At 34.2% G+C, this 17,519-nt stretch overlaps 1 protein-coding gene across 2 annotated transcripts in view; it reads right to left on the bottom strand.

The window, feature by feature from the left end:
- Positions 1-1,370: 1,370 nt before the first annotated feature.
- The window catches only part of LOC129807473 (inositol polyphosphate-4-phosphatase type I A), a 32,134-nt gene continuing 15,985 nt past the window's right edge, over positions 1,371-17,519 (bottom strand). For both annotated transcript variants that reach the window (XM_055856764.1, XM_055856763.1), the window contains 3 exons: positions 14,436-16,670; positions 8,440-9,212; positions 1,371-1,923 (listed from right to left, as the gene is read on the bottom strand). In XM_055856764.1, coding sequence (XP_055712739.1) covers positions 1,791-1,923; positions 8,440-9,212; positions 14,436-16,670 — 3,141 coding nt within the window. In that variant the 3' untranslated portion in view covers positions 1,371-1,790. The remainder of the gene's footprint in view (positions 1,924-8,439; positions 9,213-14,435; positions 16,671-17,519) is intronic.

Below are 17,519 nucleotides of genomic sequence, written 5' to 3'. Positions count from 1 at the left end.
GAATAAAAATATAGACATAGCTTTGGTGCCCTATTTCGGCCACCTTCATTCTCATACTTCCTTGCCCTTTAGGAATTCTTCCAATGCCTTTTTCACGTCATCTCATTTGTCGAAGCTACATTTTTTTGTTATTCTTTTGCACTGTATAATCTCTAGAGTATGTAAAATCTAAAAGTTCATGGAAATTTGAGGAACAAAAAAGGTGGCCGAAATTGCAAGCTGGCCGGAATTTGGCACACTTACCCTACGTAGTTTGACCGATAAATAAAATTAAGAAAAATAATAAAGAAGGACTCCTCGAGGCAGACCTAGGACAAGGTGGCTGAATCAAATTCAGGATCTTGCATGGGAGCGCCTTGGGATCGAACTCGAACATCTTCCTGAAGTGGCGGAGGACCGACAGGCGTGGGCTGTTAACCTTGGTGTCATGGGCCCGCGACCCCAATAGGGATAAGCGGTTGAAAATGAATGAATGAATAAAGAAGGACTTATATAAGTCCAAATAAAAATATTCTCTTATAAATTGCAATATTTCACATCAAAATATCTAAAAAAAAAAAAAAATATGGATCTAGGAAATGTTCCATGCAGACATCGAAATCCGCCCTAGTCTCCTTGAAGAAGAATTTTATAGAAAAAAGGCTGACAAATTCATAGTTTACCGCATCTTTCTCACCTCATCCCACAGACAAATGAGCATCCAAAACATTGAAAAAAAAAATTTGTCGGTAGGAAAGTAAGAAATTGTCCTTTATATAGATAAAATCATTCTTTTTATTATTAAAGAAAGAAATTCTTTTTTTAGTATTATGTTAAATATTTTTAGTTGAGTAGTGCCATTTGGCAAGTGAAATTGAATTGTAACATTTTTTTGTCGTCTAAATTTTTCTTGTATAGTTATTAGGTGACATTTTTTTTTAACAATCTCAACCTGTTTTCTGTCTAAATCTGGATTATGAATGTTTTTCTTTTTTCTCTTTTACTATTTTCCTTCGAAGTTTTTTTTTTTAATTTCACAGTGAATTCGATAAATTTTCTACAAATAGTTATATTATCGTGCACCATCACCATTGCAAAGTGATATGGTTAAATATCAATGTAACTAACGATCCTTTTTAAAATAAATTATTTCGTGTAAAATGTAAATAAAGTGGAAATAAATAAGGACAAAAAGAGAATATCAAATGTAGGAGGATTTTTAAGTGCTGGCGAGCCAAATAACATCTTTTTATGTTTTTTTTTGTTTTGAAATACTGTAGAAATAGGATAAGTTTTAAGATTTATATTAAAAAAAATGTGGATTCGCTTAAAATAAAAATTAACGAAATCCTCATTGATTTGGTCACTAAATACGGAGGAAGATGTTGAAATACTGGAAGATTGTTTATTAGGTAAAATTACATTAAATAAAAGAAGATTTAACAAATAAAATTGTGTGTTATTTTGGCACATTTTTTAAATTAGTTTTTTTCCTGTTGTCATTTTTTTCTACATTTCGTAACACAATCTTTGGTAATCTTTTTTTTTCCTGGTTCATCTTATACTTCAAACCATTTTCTTTTTTATATTTATTAAAAAGGATTCAACAGTGTTCAATTATTGCTGCTGAATTGTATACAACTCTATCTGAAGAAGATTTAAGAAGAGAATTACAATTAACTTCATCTTACCGGAAGATAATGTTGAGATGTAGGTCGAAGAGGGAATTATTAAAAAAAAATACCCTCAACTTTGCATGGCAAACGCATCAAAATTTATAATACCGGTGAAACCCACTTAAATCCATTTGATTAAGTCTGGGCCTTGCCGTAACTTCCTGCTGGAGGCCTATAGAGACTTGGAAGTGCGAGTACCTGAGGCAAATTGAATGCATACTTCCGCAATCCGATGTTTTTCATCGTGTTATCTGCTCTTGTTCCCTCACTAATGGCGACAGCAAAGAAATTAAATAAAAATTGATTGTAACATTTTCTGATTGATGCTTATTTTCTGTTTAATCGGGAACTCCAAAGAGAGAGAGAGAGTCATTATAATACACACAGCACATCCACGTGCTTCTTTCTTTTATATATACATCACAACTGATGACTTCTAACAAATGCAAATTGATCATACCGTTTCATGTATGCGCTCTCATTTGAAGTCTATTAGAGTCTGTATGGAAATCTAATTTGTCAAGGGGAATAAAGAAGCAAAAGAAGGACAACCGCAAATGAAGATGTTTCTTTGAAATCTTCATCTCTTTACTCCTCCGCCTTCAGTTGAAAAATTGCTATGATGAGCTATTAGTCGGAATAATAGTAATCACGAAAAATTGCAAAATAGTTCATCACATAATAAATAAGATTTACATTTGATAATGACCATTGTACCACGATGGTATAATCGTAAACTAATGAAGTGTATTATTGAGAAGAATTTTGCAATTGCAATTAGGGTCATCTTTAGGAATGTAACCTACTGGGGGGGGGGGGGGCAATATTGATTGTAGCTTCACAAACATAATTTACATTGAACTTAATATAATAGTATAAGAAATCATTAAACCGGAAACTAATTTGCACATACAACTTTGTGGGACATTAGATTAACCCTCTAACTGTGTTTTCTTTAATATGCGAAAAAAAGTTCTAAAACAATGTTTTCTAGGATAATTATGATCCAATAAAGTCGAAAAAACCATCCATTCGTCATTATCTCTTTTAGTTTAGGCGCTAGGTGAGAAAATATAAAAATTTTTTGAAACTCTTTTTGCTTCTAAAATTCACATTTTTACTTTTTCAAATTTTTTAAATAAAATATACAAAGTAGAATGACATATCTTTCAGTAAAAAATAAATTTATTTTAGTCAGATAACTTTAAATCGGTATTTTTTATGGAAATTGGAAATGAGTTGTTTTGCACAAATATTTTATGTTGCTTTTTCTCTGACATGTCACACAAAACTGGGAATAGCAACCAAGCTAAGGGTCAAAATGAGTTCAAACTTTTAAGAGATGTTTATAAGACTTTTACCGGGGACACTATAGCACTTTTAAATAAATAAAACCTTTATTGTCGCTGTAAATGTGATTTTTGTGAAGACCGCCTGGAGGCGGTCTTACCCGTTAGAGGGTTAACTTAGTGGAAATCTTACAATTATGAAATAAAAGTTTGTTGATGTTAAAATACTCTGTAACTAAGATATCGGAAATCCCAACCTTCTAAAATTTTCAACGAACTTTCAGAATTCTGAAATTACTTTCAGAATCTTGTAGAGTCTAATCTATCTAACCGCAAAATTTACCGAATTGAATAAAACTTAATAACAAGAAAAGACTTCCATCCCACAGAATTTTCCAAAAGGATGTTTTTCATCAAAGTACTTGAATGAAAATTACGTTTTCTTCAGTATCACACTTTGGTGATAAAAAAAACGTCCCATTTGAATGATTCATTAACAAGAGCATAGGGGAAAGTGCTCTCCCTTCGAATGTTCATGTTCATGCCTTCGAATAAAGTGAATTTCTTTTGTTTTTAGTAAAAGAATTACACCAAATTATCATGGAATTATCAGCAAATGATGATAAGCCAACTAATATTTAATGGAATTGTATAATGTCGGTTTCAGACTGGAGGTTTAGCCCAGTTCCCGAAAGTCTCAAAACTCTCAAAAACAACTAATTTTATTAATTTTTCAAAATCTAAATCATTTGCCCTTAATGTTCAATCCTAAACAACAATTTCCTAAAAAAAAAAATCAGGTTTGATGAGGAATTAGAAGAGTTAAGCCAGATAGCTAAGCCTTAGGTCTGAATCTTGTATAAGTCTCGTAAGAAAACTAAAAGAAAATTCACATTACTCGAACGCATGAACGTTCGAAGGGACAGTACTTTCCCCTAGCTAGGAAATTAATAAGAGGTGGTCCAAATTTAAAATTATGTATTATGTATTTGATCAGAATATTTTAGTTTAAAGGACAACCCCTCAAGGATACGTTTTTCAAAACCAAAGAAAACTAAGCTTTCTGAAGCTACCTTAAGGTTTATTGAAGAAAAAATCAATAATATTCTTTACAAGGGGCTTAATTTTTTAATTAATTTGAATTGAAAAACTTCACTATGAACTGTTATTTGAGAGAATCTTGTTCTTTGATCCATTTTTACAGTGATTTCTGCCTAGTTTTCCGGATTTAGAGAAAGGCTTTAGACTTGATTTGAAAAATCGGCATAAATTCAATTTTAATCCGGTTTTGATTATTTTAAGTAGTTAAGATATCTGGATAAACTTCTTCATTAACTTTTCCAAAATATCAAAATAATAGTAAACTTTTTTTTAAAATATTTACTGTTTAAAATATTATCATAAATCCATTTCCATATTGATATTTCCTGATATCAAATTATGGGTCCCGGTCAAAATCCCGAAATACAAAATCCCGAATTCATAAAACGATTCTTTTCCAACGATTGCATCCGTGCTTACTGGAGGCAAAGGGAATTTTTCTGTGTCTTGGGAAATTATTCTACACAGACACATTCCATATAATTTCATCCCTTTCAGGATTTTTCACATTCGGGATTTTTGCTTTCGAGATTTTCGCTTTCGGGATTTTAGCCCTTTCGGGATTTTGACGTTCGAGATTTTGGCTTTCGGAATTTTGGCTGCCTCCGCAAATTATTTGTAAAATGAGAATTTTTTAACTAAAAATTTTTTGAAACATTTCCATAAGGACTTTTTTGCTGGAAATTTCCTTAACGGACGATACGGGCAAAAATTGGTAGTCCGAAAAAATCATTTTTACTGACTTTTTAGACAGCAAAACGTAACTTTAGACAGCCTTATGAAAAATTTTGTTTTTGGATCACCGGTAACCCAATTGTCCTTGAAGGGTTAAAGAAAAAAATACTTTTATACATATATTGAAAAATTTAGTTTAAGCCTAATCATGACTAACATGAATTGATCGAAATTTGAATGAAAAATGCTTTTTGCAGTTTCAAAAACTTAAACTTTTCTGCAAATGTTTTTTTTTAATGACCAAAATTTCAATACTAGACAGATTGGAAATAGGGTAAAGTGATATAATTTGGAATTAGTGTTACAAGTTGGACAATTCGCTGGTACAAGTTGGACATGGCCTGTTTCTTGATAAATACAGAACAAAATTTGTTTTTAAGCACAAGGAACCAAATTATAAAACTAAAGCATTAAAAATATACAAATATAAATGAAGTACTACATTAATCAAGACAAAAAGCCCTGTCCAAATTGTACCATTGTCCAACTTGTACCACTGTCCAACTTGTACCACTTTAAATATTTTGGGGCAGAGGTAGAAAGCTTGAGAGCTCCTTTAAAAGGTCTTCAAAAACTTGAATAACTGAAAAGTTGTTTGAAGACGTTACTTTACAATGTTCAGAATAAATCCATTTTTAAACCAAATTGAATGATTTTAGACTTTTTGCAAAGCTCATAAGATTCAACAAAAGCTTCGAATACAGTAGAGGGGCTTTTTTATGGATAAAACTGGCACTGAAGTGAGCTAATTCTTACTATTCTTCAATTATATTTAGTTTTTTGCTGTCTCTTTAAAAATTTATTAAATATTGAGAGGTAGCGGTAGCTCTTCCATGTCCTTTGCTTGCTCCTCATAAACACATTAGAAATTGTACTATTCTAAAAAAAAGGTTTTGTTAAACAGAAAAACATCTTTCACAACATGTTTGACAACAAAATTTGTTAAAATTTTGTGAAACAGATGTTGCTTACCAATTTGACAAAACTTTTTTTTTCGGACTAGAAATACTTAAAATATAACGTTTATGCTTTGGAATTAGCACCTCATAGATTAATAAATCATGACTGTGAGAAGAAAAAAAATATCCTGAGAGGAGCGGGGAGGAGCTATTAAATATGCATTTTAACAGTCACTTGAATTAAATTCTTTATATTGATAGTACATACATCATTTATTTGTGTAGTGTAACTATCTAAGAAAAGGATTTGTCTTCCAGAATTCAAATCAGGAATGAGAATGAAGGAAAATATGAACGAAATCGACGCCTTATCAAACTTTCCGTGCAACACTTCGTATACAGTGGTGGAAGTAAGTATAATACCACCCCTTAATCCTTAAAAAAAAAACTCAACAAAAAAAGAAATGTCAATAAAAATTCATTCGTAGACCATAACGTCCTTTCATGCCAACATAAAAAATCGACATTTTGGTTTTTTATTCTAAGTATTTTTAGAAATATAATAGAATTTTGTTTTTTAGGGTGAAAATAAGTATAATTCCACTCAATAAATTGAGCGCTAGGGTATTTATTTTGACCAAATTTAGGTTAATATCTTTTAATAATTTAATTTTTAATTGAAATTAATAAATTAAGTTCCATTTTCTAAAGTTTTGCATTAATTTTTGCCGAGATATCGTGGGGAAAATATTTAACGAACAAAAATAAGGGAAAAATTAAAGTCTTGTTGGCGATGAATCTTGGGAACCAAGAAAAATGACTAAGTCCTATCAGATAATTGTCATCAAATTTATCAATATATCTGCCTTACATGCCTCTTAAGGTACCCCAAGGGTCTAAAATCTTCTGTTGTTAGAGGCTAAACGAGCTTTTTGCCTCTAACAGTGTTGCTTTTCAGTCGAAAAAAGGATTTTCCGCCGATATTCGATTGTAAAACGATGCTTTCTGTTTAGTCTGGTTATGTCCTGATGATTTTGTCCCAAAATGGCATCCGTAAGTGACATTGGGTCATTGTCGCATGAAAACTAAAAATTATTGCAAAAAAGGCTTTTAACAGTTTGATCAACATGACATGTTTTACGCTATTTGAAAGTTTCAAAGTCATTTTTTTTCACAAAACTGAATGATAGATCTTGCTTTCGCTTGTTTTTAGTCTGAAAAACTAATTTTGAAACTTTCAATTAGCGTAACACATGTCATGTTGATCAAACTGTTAAATGCCTTTTTTGAAATAAATTTTAGTTTTCTTGCGACGATGACCCAAGGTCACTTACGAATGCCATTTTGGGACAAAATCATCAGGACATAACCAGACTAACCAGAAAGCATCGTTTTACAATCGTATTTCAGTGAAAAAGTTCTTTTTTCCACTGAAAAGCAACACTGTTAGAGGCAAAAAGCTCTTTTGGCCTCTAACAACAGAAGATTTTAGACCCTTGGGCTACCTTAAGAGGCATGTAAGGCAGATATATTGATAAATTTGACAATTATCTGATAGGACCTAGTCATTTTTCTTAGTTTCTAAGATCCATCACCACCAAGACTGTAATTTTTCCTTCATTTTTGTTCGTTAAACGTTTTTCCCCACGATATCTCGGCAAAAATTAATGCAAAACTTTAGAAAATAGAACTTAATTTATTAATTATAGTTACAAAATTAAATTATTAAAAAATATTAACCTAAATTTTGTCAAAATAAATACCCTAGCGCTCAATTTATTGAGTGGAATTATACTTATTTCCAGCCTAAAAAACAAAATTCTATTATATTTCTAAAAATACTTAGAATAAAAAATCAAAATGTCGATTTTTTATGTTGGCATGAAAGGACGTTATGGTCTACGTACGAATTTTTATTGACATTTCTTTTTTTGTTGAGTTTTTTTTAAGGATTAAAGGATGGAATTATACTTACTTCCACCACTGTACCAAGTTTCTATAATTTTTCGCAAAGTGAGAAAATTATTTCTACCGTTCTCTGGCTATTTTTCTAACGTCATTAAAGGACTACCTGAAAATCTTTTACATATTTCGCGTGTGAGATATTATACCGGGATCATTAAATTCTTTTCACAAAACATTCTTTCGAACTAACTTTATTTTATTTAGATTAATATAGTCACATTTAGTTCATCTGGCTAATGAGGCCGCAAATGTTGTCTAAGTATCCATAACTCGTTTAACATAATTCATATTACACCGAGAAAAAAAGAGGGTGCGATTAACATTTTTTCCTTACAAATTTAACACTTTTTAGGTGTAAAAATATCGTCGGTTGCGTCTACCTCTGTTGTATCTGCATTTGTTTTGTATCTGCATTTGGTGCAAGCTACAATACAGATATCCCCTCTTGCGTGAAATGCTGACACAAAAGAAATGCAGATACGACAGATGTAGACGCAACCGACGATATATCAACATTTTTTAATGTTAATTTTACACCTTATTAAGGGTAAAATTGACATGAAAAAGGGTACCTTTAACCCTTAATACACCTAAAAAGGGTAATATTTACACCGATTTCGGATCAATAATGCAGGGTAAAATTAACATTTTCGGAATGTTATTTTAACTTTTTCGGATTTCTCTCAGTGTACGAATGTAGAAACAATACTGTCACTGAATGGCAATTGTATCTTTTCAATAAAATATAGACTCTCTGGATATTCCCTAAAATATGCAAGAAAAATATAGACTCACCTTCTCATAGTATCCATGACGGTCTGCAAGCTGGTAGCGGGAAGATGAAATTCTTGTTGAAGGAGTCGACACTGCTGTAACGTAACAGCCATTGCTGTTCGATCTTTGGCACTTTTGCATGATGTAAATTGAATTCCATGGAGAGCTCTCGTGATGTCCTCAGCCAAATGGAGAATCTTGACATTTTTTGACGTATTCAGCTTCAACTGATCCTCCATTGTATTGAGGAGCCCCACGACAGTTTGTGTTGGCACATGTGGTTCACTTTTCGTTGGCGTTTCGGGAACGGTGAGATTAAGTTTCTTGTACCGAATGTGATACTGTTTGAGTCTGTCGAAATTGTCCCAATTAGACCGATGCTGTTCGGCTGTATAACGCAGTGTCTCTGAAAGCGTAGCTTTCTCATTGATGCCAATATTGAAGAAGACAGGAGTGACTTTAAAGGTAGGTGTTTCCTTTGTAGGCAAAGCACAGTATAGCACTTCCGGAACGGGCAGAAGTACCGTTAGGGCCTGCCGAGAGCCCACAATTCGAGGTATTGGCAAAAGCTTTGTGTCTCGCTGAATATTACTGCGAATCAGGGTAAATCTGACAGCTGATAGATCTTCTATGGCTACACACATATCACCCCACATATCCGTCTCTAATCCATACAGCGACAGAAGGCCCTCAAAATACGCCAGAGGTCCCAAATTGCACATCAATTGAATGTTATTGTCACTTATTTGTGTGCCCCATAGTTTGGCCATCAATCCCGATACCAAGGCAGTTAACTGAAGATAAGATTTTTTTTAATTCAATTTTTTTTAATAAAACTTATCATATGAATAGATTTTGGATTTATCTGGGAGCACGAAAAACCAAAAAAAACTAGTTACTCTGTTTATTAAGAAAAACTCTGTATATTGAATTTGCATATGTGAAAAATCTTGAAAAAAGATTCAGAATCTGGCTATTAATAAAGCAAAGCAAGATGTCGAAAAACTACCTCGTGTGTCAGAGATTTTTTGAGAATCTTTTAAAAAAATGGCTTTAAAAAATACTTTTTCTTTAAATATACTAATTATAATAATTATTATAATTAAGATGGCAAAGTGCCCAGGCCCAGCTCTCCGGAATGCTCGAACGCATGAGATAGAGCTATCCGTGACTTAACTTTTCGCATGATTTTTGGATGTATGACGGTCATATTATCAATTAAATTGATTAAAAAATCATAGATCAATTCTGCTGAACTTGAAAATTGGTTAAAAAGTGTGCATGTTAGAAAGTTTTTGGCATTAGTAATATACCAACTCACAATTAAAAAGGATAAGCGATAAAAATAAATCATTACCGATTGAAACTATAGCCGGATTCGAAATTTAAATAGCTTCCAAAAAAATGCAAATGTAATCAAATCGTTTGAAAAATGAACCATCCAAAGTAATTGACCTCTGACCTTCAAAAATTCAAAATAGTGATTTTTCCGGTCATAGATAATGTTTGGACTAAATGTTCACCAAAAGTACAATGTCGGCCATTAAAGCCTCTGCATAGGGAGGAATTTTCGTCAAAAATTACACTTTTGACAGAATTTTGACGTTCTCACCTTACAGCACGACACATAGGTAATTTCACGACAGGTAATTTCATAAATAAATTTTATTTAAATTCAGTCAATAAAACAAGATTCGAATCCAATTTGTCATATGGCATTGCCAGAGCGTTACAGAATTCCCCTCCAGATGTATTTAAACTTACGAAGGGTGTATTTAATGTTTTGAACGGTAGTGTATGTCATTCGAGAGACGAATGATATATTTGCACGTTTCTAAAGTTTATAATGGTCAATTTATACATATATAGAAGTGATGATAATAATAAATAAAATACTGCATTTTTTGTAATCATATAAATTTAAGTTAACATGGGAAGTTAGAAGAAATTAAAATAAGACAAATCGTCCAAAGATTACTGCCGGAATGAATCTGCGTCATCAATTGTATAATTTTCTGGAAAATCATGACAGGATATACAAGAAATCGTCAAAATTTAAGGTAATGAGGCACGAGTACAGAACTGTACTGACAGACCCAGGGTTTCGACTCAGAAGGTTCGATAACCGCATTGTAAGTATCTCTGATAGTGACCCATGATATCACTTTCAAAACTGGGTATCTCAGTGTCGCAATCGGCAAGACCGTTGGTCCTTGGGTGGATAGATCCTCAGCTTGACTCACAGTGTTGTGAGTTCGAGTCCCGCCCGGTTAAAGATCTCAATGTCTAGAAAAAGACATTTTCACTGTGATATAACATAACGTAATAAAAATGTGCACCGCCTCTGCCCAGAAATTCCGGGTGCATGGTAGAAGCATCCACATTGCGGGAAGACGCTCCGGGGCGATCTACGATCAACAGATTCTTCCAACACGGGATATACGACAACCTGATGGAATTGTAACAAATATATCCCGATATGATTACACTCAGTCCCGGGATTATGCACATTTTCGGGATCGAAAAAAAAACGCGCGAAATGGCATTAGGCATCGAGAAAAATTGCATACCCACAGGGGCTTTCTTTTGAGAAAATCTGCCGTAGAACGAATTTCGCGCGGACTAAAAGTAGTCAAAACGAGAACATTCAACTGTTAAATAGAAATGCATTAACAAATAGTACTTTTTGGCCAGACTTCTTCAATAAATAGTTAGATTATTTAAAAAATTTACCTTAATAAAAGAAATTAAAGTTTTATTCAGAATAATAAGCATAGTGTCTTCAAATTTCCCGCGTCACAAAATAGTATACATTCAGGCGTATTTGAAAAATGGTTTTACAAATTGACTCCCAATGGTAGGCAAACTTGCATAATTGTGTGAGTGAAATTCAAATAGGGACGGACTTATAAGTGTGTGGTGTGGGTGGTCTGTAAGTCGGATCGATCTAATATTTTTTTTGTATAATATAGGCCTATCCAACAAGACTTTTTATGGTAGTGACCCACGCGCAATTGCGTTCGTGCGTGAACGCCAGCCAAATATCAAATTTTTAGGTGATTTTTGAGCGAAATTCAAATATTGACGATCCCGATTTTTTAAATAAAAGTGAAACAAATCAGATCAATGAGAATTATTTTAATATTGTGGACGTGATCTCTTATTCTTTATGCCAGAAATAAGGTCTGTTAGCTACACTTAAGACCAATTCATGAAGAGTTTCTTGCTTAATTAGCGCCATGCGCTACTGATAGCGTTCTTGAGTTCATCTACGTTCCCCACGGTCGGATATTACTTAACTTCTGCGTTAAATTATCTTGTAATGATGCCTTACAGATTTTCAATATGATTTGGGTTAGGTAAATCATCTGACTAATACAAAATGTGTAGTTTTTTTGTCCTGAAACCATTTCATTACAAGACTTTCTTCGTGAATTCCCGCATTATTCTGCTGGAATTTGATATTACCACTATAGTTTAAACTTCGGAAAATGCCACCGGTGCATCTTCAAATAATATTCAACACTTTTCAGATATAATTTTAGTGGTGATTCAACGGTTTCGTGTATTTACATAAAATGACTAAAACGTCATATTAAAGCTCGTCCACCATTTACAGAAAAATATATCTCAATGGATAAAAATTGGAATAAACTTACTTTTTTCCGATCAAAAGAAGTTGAAACTGAATGAGTGAAATTGTTTTAAATATTATTGATATAACATACAGAGCAAAAACTTCGGTTGTGCAACTGTGATGACTTGGGCGGCTTTGTCACTTTAGAAAAAGACATGAATCTGTCGGGTGACCAATAGAATGATATCTCAAAAGTGTTGAATACCAATTGAAGATGCACTGGTACCATTTTCAGAAGTCTAAACTAGTAGTAATGCGATTTTCCAGCAGAATTATGAGGGAAATTCACGAAGAAAATCTTTTAATGAAGTGGTTCCAGGTAAAAAACTACAAATTTTGGTTTATTCAGTAATTTCTGCCTTCCTAAATCTCAATGAAAATCTATGAGGCATCATTGCAATATAAATTAATGCAAGAGTTAAGCAGTATCATACAGTAGTGAGAGTGGAGGACTTGATGCTCTCAGTAATGCTAATTAGGTAAGAAACTCTTCATGAATTGGTCTTAAATAGAGCTATAAGAAATTTTATTGGCACGAAGAATAAGATATAAAGTCCACAATATTAAAATAATTCTCATTGATCTGATTTGTTTCACTTTTATTTAAAAAATCGGCATCGTCAATATTTGAATTTCGCTCAAAAATCACCTAAAAATTTGATATTTGGCTGGTGTGCACGCACGAACGAAATTGCGCGTGGGTCACTACCATAAAAAGCCTTGTTGAATAGGCGTATATTATACAAAAAAATATTAGGTCGATCCGACTTACAGACCACCCACACCACACACTTATAAGTCCGTCCCTATTTGAATGTGCATAATTCCGTCAGATGCATAATCCCGAAGTGCATAATGCCGGGACTGAGTGTAAAAAAAACCTTCAAAACTTCATAACCATTTTGTTGCTGATGGAGCATAGGCCCTAAATATTACAAAATCAATTGCAAATTGCCAAAAGCAAATGGTTGAGTGACTCCTTGGATTTCATGGGTAAGCAAGGCGTATTTTGATGAATTTTGGAAATCTTAAATTTTGAGTTTTTTTTACATCACGTTTTTGTTCGTCCGTTCATAAGACTATCGCTGGCACAGAGGTCGGTCAAACGGTTAGAGATAGAGATTTAGAATCTTTGGAAGACCCCCCCCCCCCCAAAGGTCGATTCCCTTCCCCTCCGAAACTATGTTTTTGGGATTGCACGAAAAAGCGTCGTGGGATTTTTTTTGCATTCTTGGATACGTTGTAGAGGTTACTTAGGCAGACACTTGGTCCATATACGAATATACCGTTGAATCATTCATAATTACGGTTTTCAAGGGCAAAGGGCCACTGAGACTAACCGAGGAGCATATTTCACAACTGAATAGGATCATGTTTGATTCTAATTGGAATCGTTTTGAAATTTCTGATAATACTGAATCCGTTCCAATTGAATTTTGAACCGTTGAAAGGTAAATGATGCAAAAAAAAACTTTTAAAATAGAACATCCAAGTTACGAGTTCGAGCATTTTACAATGTATTGGACGCTTTGTCGTTCCGTTTTTTCAAAAGAAATATTCTTAGATAGCCTATTTCGTACCCGATTTGGAAAATTTATTTAAATTAAATTAATATCTATGCATTCCGCTAAACAATGCGTTAGGAAGTTTAGCTTTAACTCTTACGTCTCTTTTGGGACTCTGTGAGTACCCAAAGCAGTATATATTAATGTTCTGTGAAAAACAATGTTTTTTTTTTTTAAATTATTCAGAACTGATAAAAATCCAATTCTTGTGGATGATTACAAACTATAAGGATGTCCAAATATAAGATATTTTTTTGTAGAACTTCAATTAATTCCTAAGCTTAGATATTTTTTATTAAAAAATGATTAAATTGGCTTGCAGCATATGCTGCGGTCCGAAAAGAGTTAGGGTAAGTGTGCCAAATTTCGGCATAGTTGCATGCAAGCGTCAAAGTCTCAAATTTGAAATGTAATATTTTAAATACAAATTGATTTTTTTTAATTCTTTCTTTTGTAAGAGTGTTGCTTGGAACCTTGTAAAGAGTTTACCGTCTTTATTTACTCTAAAATCATTCTTAATACATTTTAAAATGAATAAAAATATAGACATAGTTTTGGTGCCCTATTTCGGCCACCTTCATTCTCATCGTTCCTTGCCCTTCGGGAATTCTTCCAATATCTTTTTCACGTCATCTCGTTTGTCAAAGCTACATTTTTTGTTATTCTTTTGCATTGTATAATCTCTAGAGTACGTAAAATCTAAAAGTTCATGGAAATTCGAGGAACAAAAAAGGTGGCCGAAATTGCAAACTGGCCGGAATTTGGCGCACTTACCCTAAGTAAAGTACTTTTTAAGATATACAAAAATAACTCACCGCTTGAGAGAAGCAGACATCGCGACGGTACATTATATTGAGAGTGGCTGTGGTTCTCTTCATGTCCTGTTGGAGCCTCTGTACAGAATGAATCAACCTTGCAGTTTTTAGCAGTCCATCCATGGCTTGTCTTAACTTTCTCATCGACGGCCTCAGTTCTGATGTCCAGTCCGTTGTCATGGACAAATCAAGTCCATCAGTGAATTTATTGCCTTTCTTGACTTTCCTGGTAACCTCTCCAATGGCCTGCGTTAGAGCCAAATTCAAGTCCTTACTACATAAATTTGGTGGTTTGGCCAATGGGACCTGATTGGAGGTTTCTGGCTCTTGAACAGGTTGCTGTAAACCCGGTTGACTTGTCACAACATCTGGTGGTGTTGCTGTAAAGCCCGATCTCTTAACAACACTCTTGGGTTGCCTCAGTCTCACAGCAGGACTCCCACATCGTCCACAGAGAAATTTTACTTTGCTCACTAAACACATTACAGATGCCTCAATATTCAACTGTGTTAGATCTAGTGGCTCTGGCTCTTCTGTTGGCCGATAGTAATTGGCTGATGGACTAGAACTCATGACTTTTGTATCGAGAAAAGCTCCATTGTGACCCAATACAATGGCTGGATTTTCCAACATATACCCATTCTCGTCAAAAGATTCCATTTGTGATCCTCCTCCTCCTCCAGATGAATCTTCAGACATGTGCTTAGTTGATGATGAGTCCGTCGTGGAAATTTCTCCATTGACATCAAAATGTGTCTCATTGAATTTGAGTTCTGTGTCCATATTGCAAGTGACTGGAAGTGAACATGACAGCATTTCTGCTTCAGAGGCACAGCTTTCTGATAGGGGATCCTTCTTGGATGAAGCTGCTGTTTCCACCAGAATTGTCGAAAGGGTATTTAAATCTGTAGCCGATGGTGATTTCCCCTTTAGTGTTCCCGTTGGTGTCTTAGACCATTTGCTGCCAGATCGAGGCCATAAATCAGGTGCTGGACCCATTGGTGTGGCAAAATCCTCCAAATCTGGCGATTTGAGATCCAAAGCTCCAAGTTGTTGGGTTATTTTTTTAAATGGTGACATGGGAGTTAAAGTATTATCTGTGGAATCTTCAATAATCCGATGCCTTTCAATAAATTCAAAGGCTTCTTCGACCAAATTGGGCTCCCAAAGTGTTAACAGAGATCGCGTTTTTGTCATCATCTCATTGCACAACGGAAGCATCCCTTTGGGATTTTTACTCTTGGCCAGCATTAGCAATTGTGACATTATCTCAACAATTTCTTTTCTCAGTTGCTTAATGGCCTGAACAGCATCATTAGCAGCCTGAACTTTGCATCCATTCTGCAATTGTTCCATTTTCGATGGAGACTGTTTTAACTGCTGAAGTTGCTTAATCAAACCTCCAGTTTTGGTTTTACCATTGTGCCTCGTAAAAGCCCCCACAGTGACAATATCCAAAACTCCTGAACGTTTAAGTGTCTCATTGTGTGCCCAAAGACGCTGCAAGTGCAAATTTACCGGTGCAAATTCCAATGATTCATCACCCTTATGACTCGATGGTTTGAAATATTTCCCTGTACGCTGTTGCAGATTCTGTTTGGCCTGCGAATAGTCCTTCAGTAAACGCAAATGCTTATCCAGCAAGTCCATCTGCTTATTCCGCCACTCACCCCCCAATTCACCCATTCCCGAAATCTCCTGTAACAATTCCTTTTCACGCAGTATCCAGATTGACAGTAATTGCTGTGGCAACATAAAGCACAGTTGACTCTCCAGCATCATTTCATGCACCGTAATATCCCCTCCCAATCCAGATTGCAGTCGATACGTGTGAATTATTGGATTTGTAAACATTAATGATAACTTTGCCTGCGGTGGCACAAACAATTTAACCCCTAACTTTGGGGGCAATGATTGTGATCTTCGATGACCCATTGTTTGATGTTCAGATGCCTTAGCTGGTGATCTCGATGTCGAAGCCTTCTTATCTTGATCTGGACTCCATGAGAGAATTGTAATGAATCCAGCATTGCCAGTGTTTGATCTAAAGGGGATTCGGAGGCGAGTGGTATCCTGAATAACACCTAAAGCAATTTCTGCTGTTCCCAATGGAACGGCAGTTTGAGACACTTTTTCTCGAACATCATAAGCTGTAAAACGAATCTGTGATGACGGATTGAGACCATCAGAAGCACGAAATGTGATTGTACAGAGAAATTGTGGATTTGACGATCTCTGAAAGATCAAAGACATGAGTTTTGCCATTAAAAAATCGGAATTTTGCAAAATGCCTTTAGGTCATCTTCAAGTAATGTAACACATTGCTAAGAATAAGGTCAATTCAAGTCCGCACACTTTTTGTGTTTACTTTTTTATTTTTGTTACTCCAAAAATCCAAATGTAAATTAAGTTATAGTGAAGGTTGAAATTTAATTAAATTCATTTTCTGTCAATGAACTTGCAGAGAAGCTTAGATTTGAAGCACGTGCGAACATTTTATTACATAATCATTGTGAAATATGAGTTGTTTTTTTTTTTTAGATACACATTCATAATACCGGTTTCTCAATATACACGTGTTTTCTTGCGTGTTATATTTGAGTATCAAGGTGTTCAAGAAAAAAGATACAAAAGGAAAACTATAAGTGAAATATTCTAAAATTGCATTTATTTTTATTTATGTATTTTTTTTGTAAATAACTCAGTTTGAGCAGAAAATTTATTTAGCCATAGATCTTATTATTTTCTAATTAGGATAAATCGAATTTTATATGAATTTTACTTTCTAAGATCATCCCAAAACAAACCAGCCCATTCATACTGTTTCATATGTGTGCACTTCCGTGGTCCTTCGAGCCGGATTACAAGAGTAATCTGATCAGACCACCATCATCATCTGATGCCCGTTTTCCTAGTCATCGGTTATATTGATCTCATATGTAAATTCTTTCTAACAATTAGGATATTTGGTTTTATTATACCGAACTTATCTGTTAGGCTTGCAAACAAGTTTAATTTACCAAAAGAAGTAACCACACTTAAACGGAATCAGAGAAATCAATTTCAAATCATCAGTAGTTAGCT

Source organism: Phlebotomus papatasi, chromosome 3, assembly GCF_024763615.1.
Source record: "Phlebotomus papatasi isolate M1 chromosome 3, Ppap_2.1, whole genome shotgun sequence".
Taxonomy (NCBI): Eukaryota; Metazoa; Arthropoda; class Insecta; order Diptera; family Psychodidae; genus Phlebotomus; species Phlebotomus papatasi.
The sequence above is the reverse complement of the archived record's forward strand: the minus strand, read 5'-3'. Positions and strand labels throughout refer to the sequence as shown.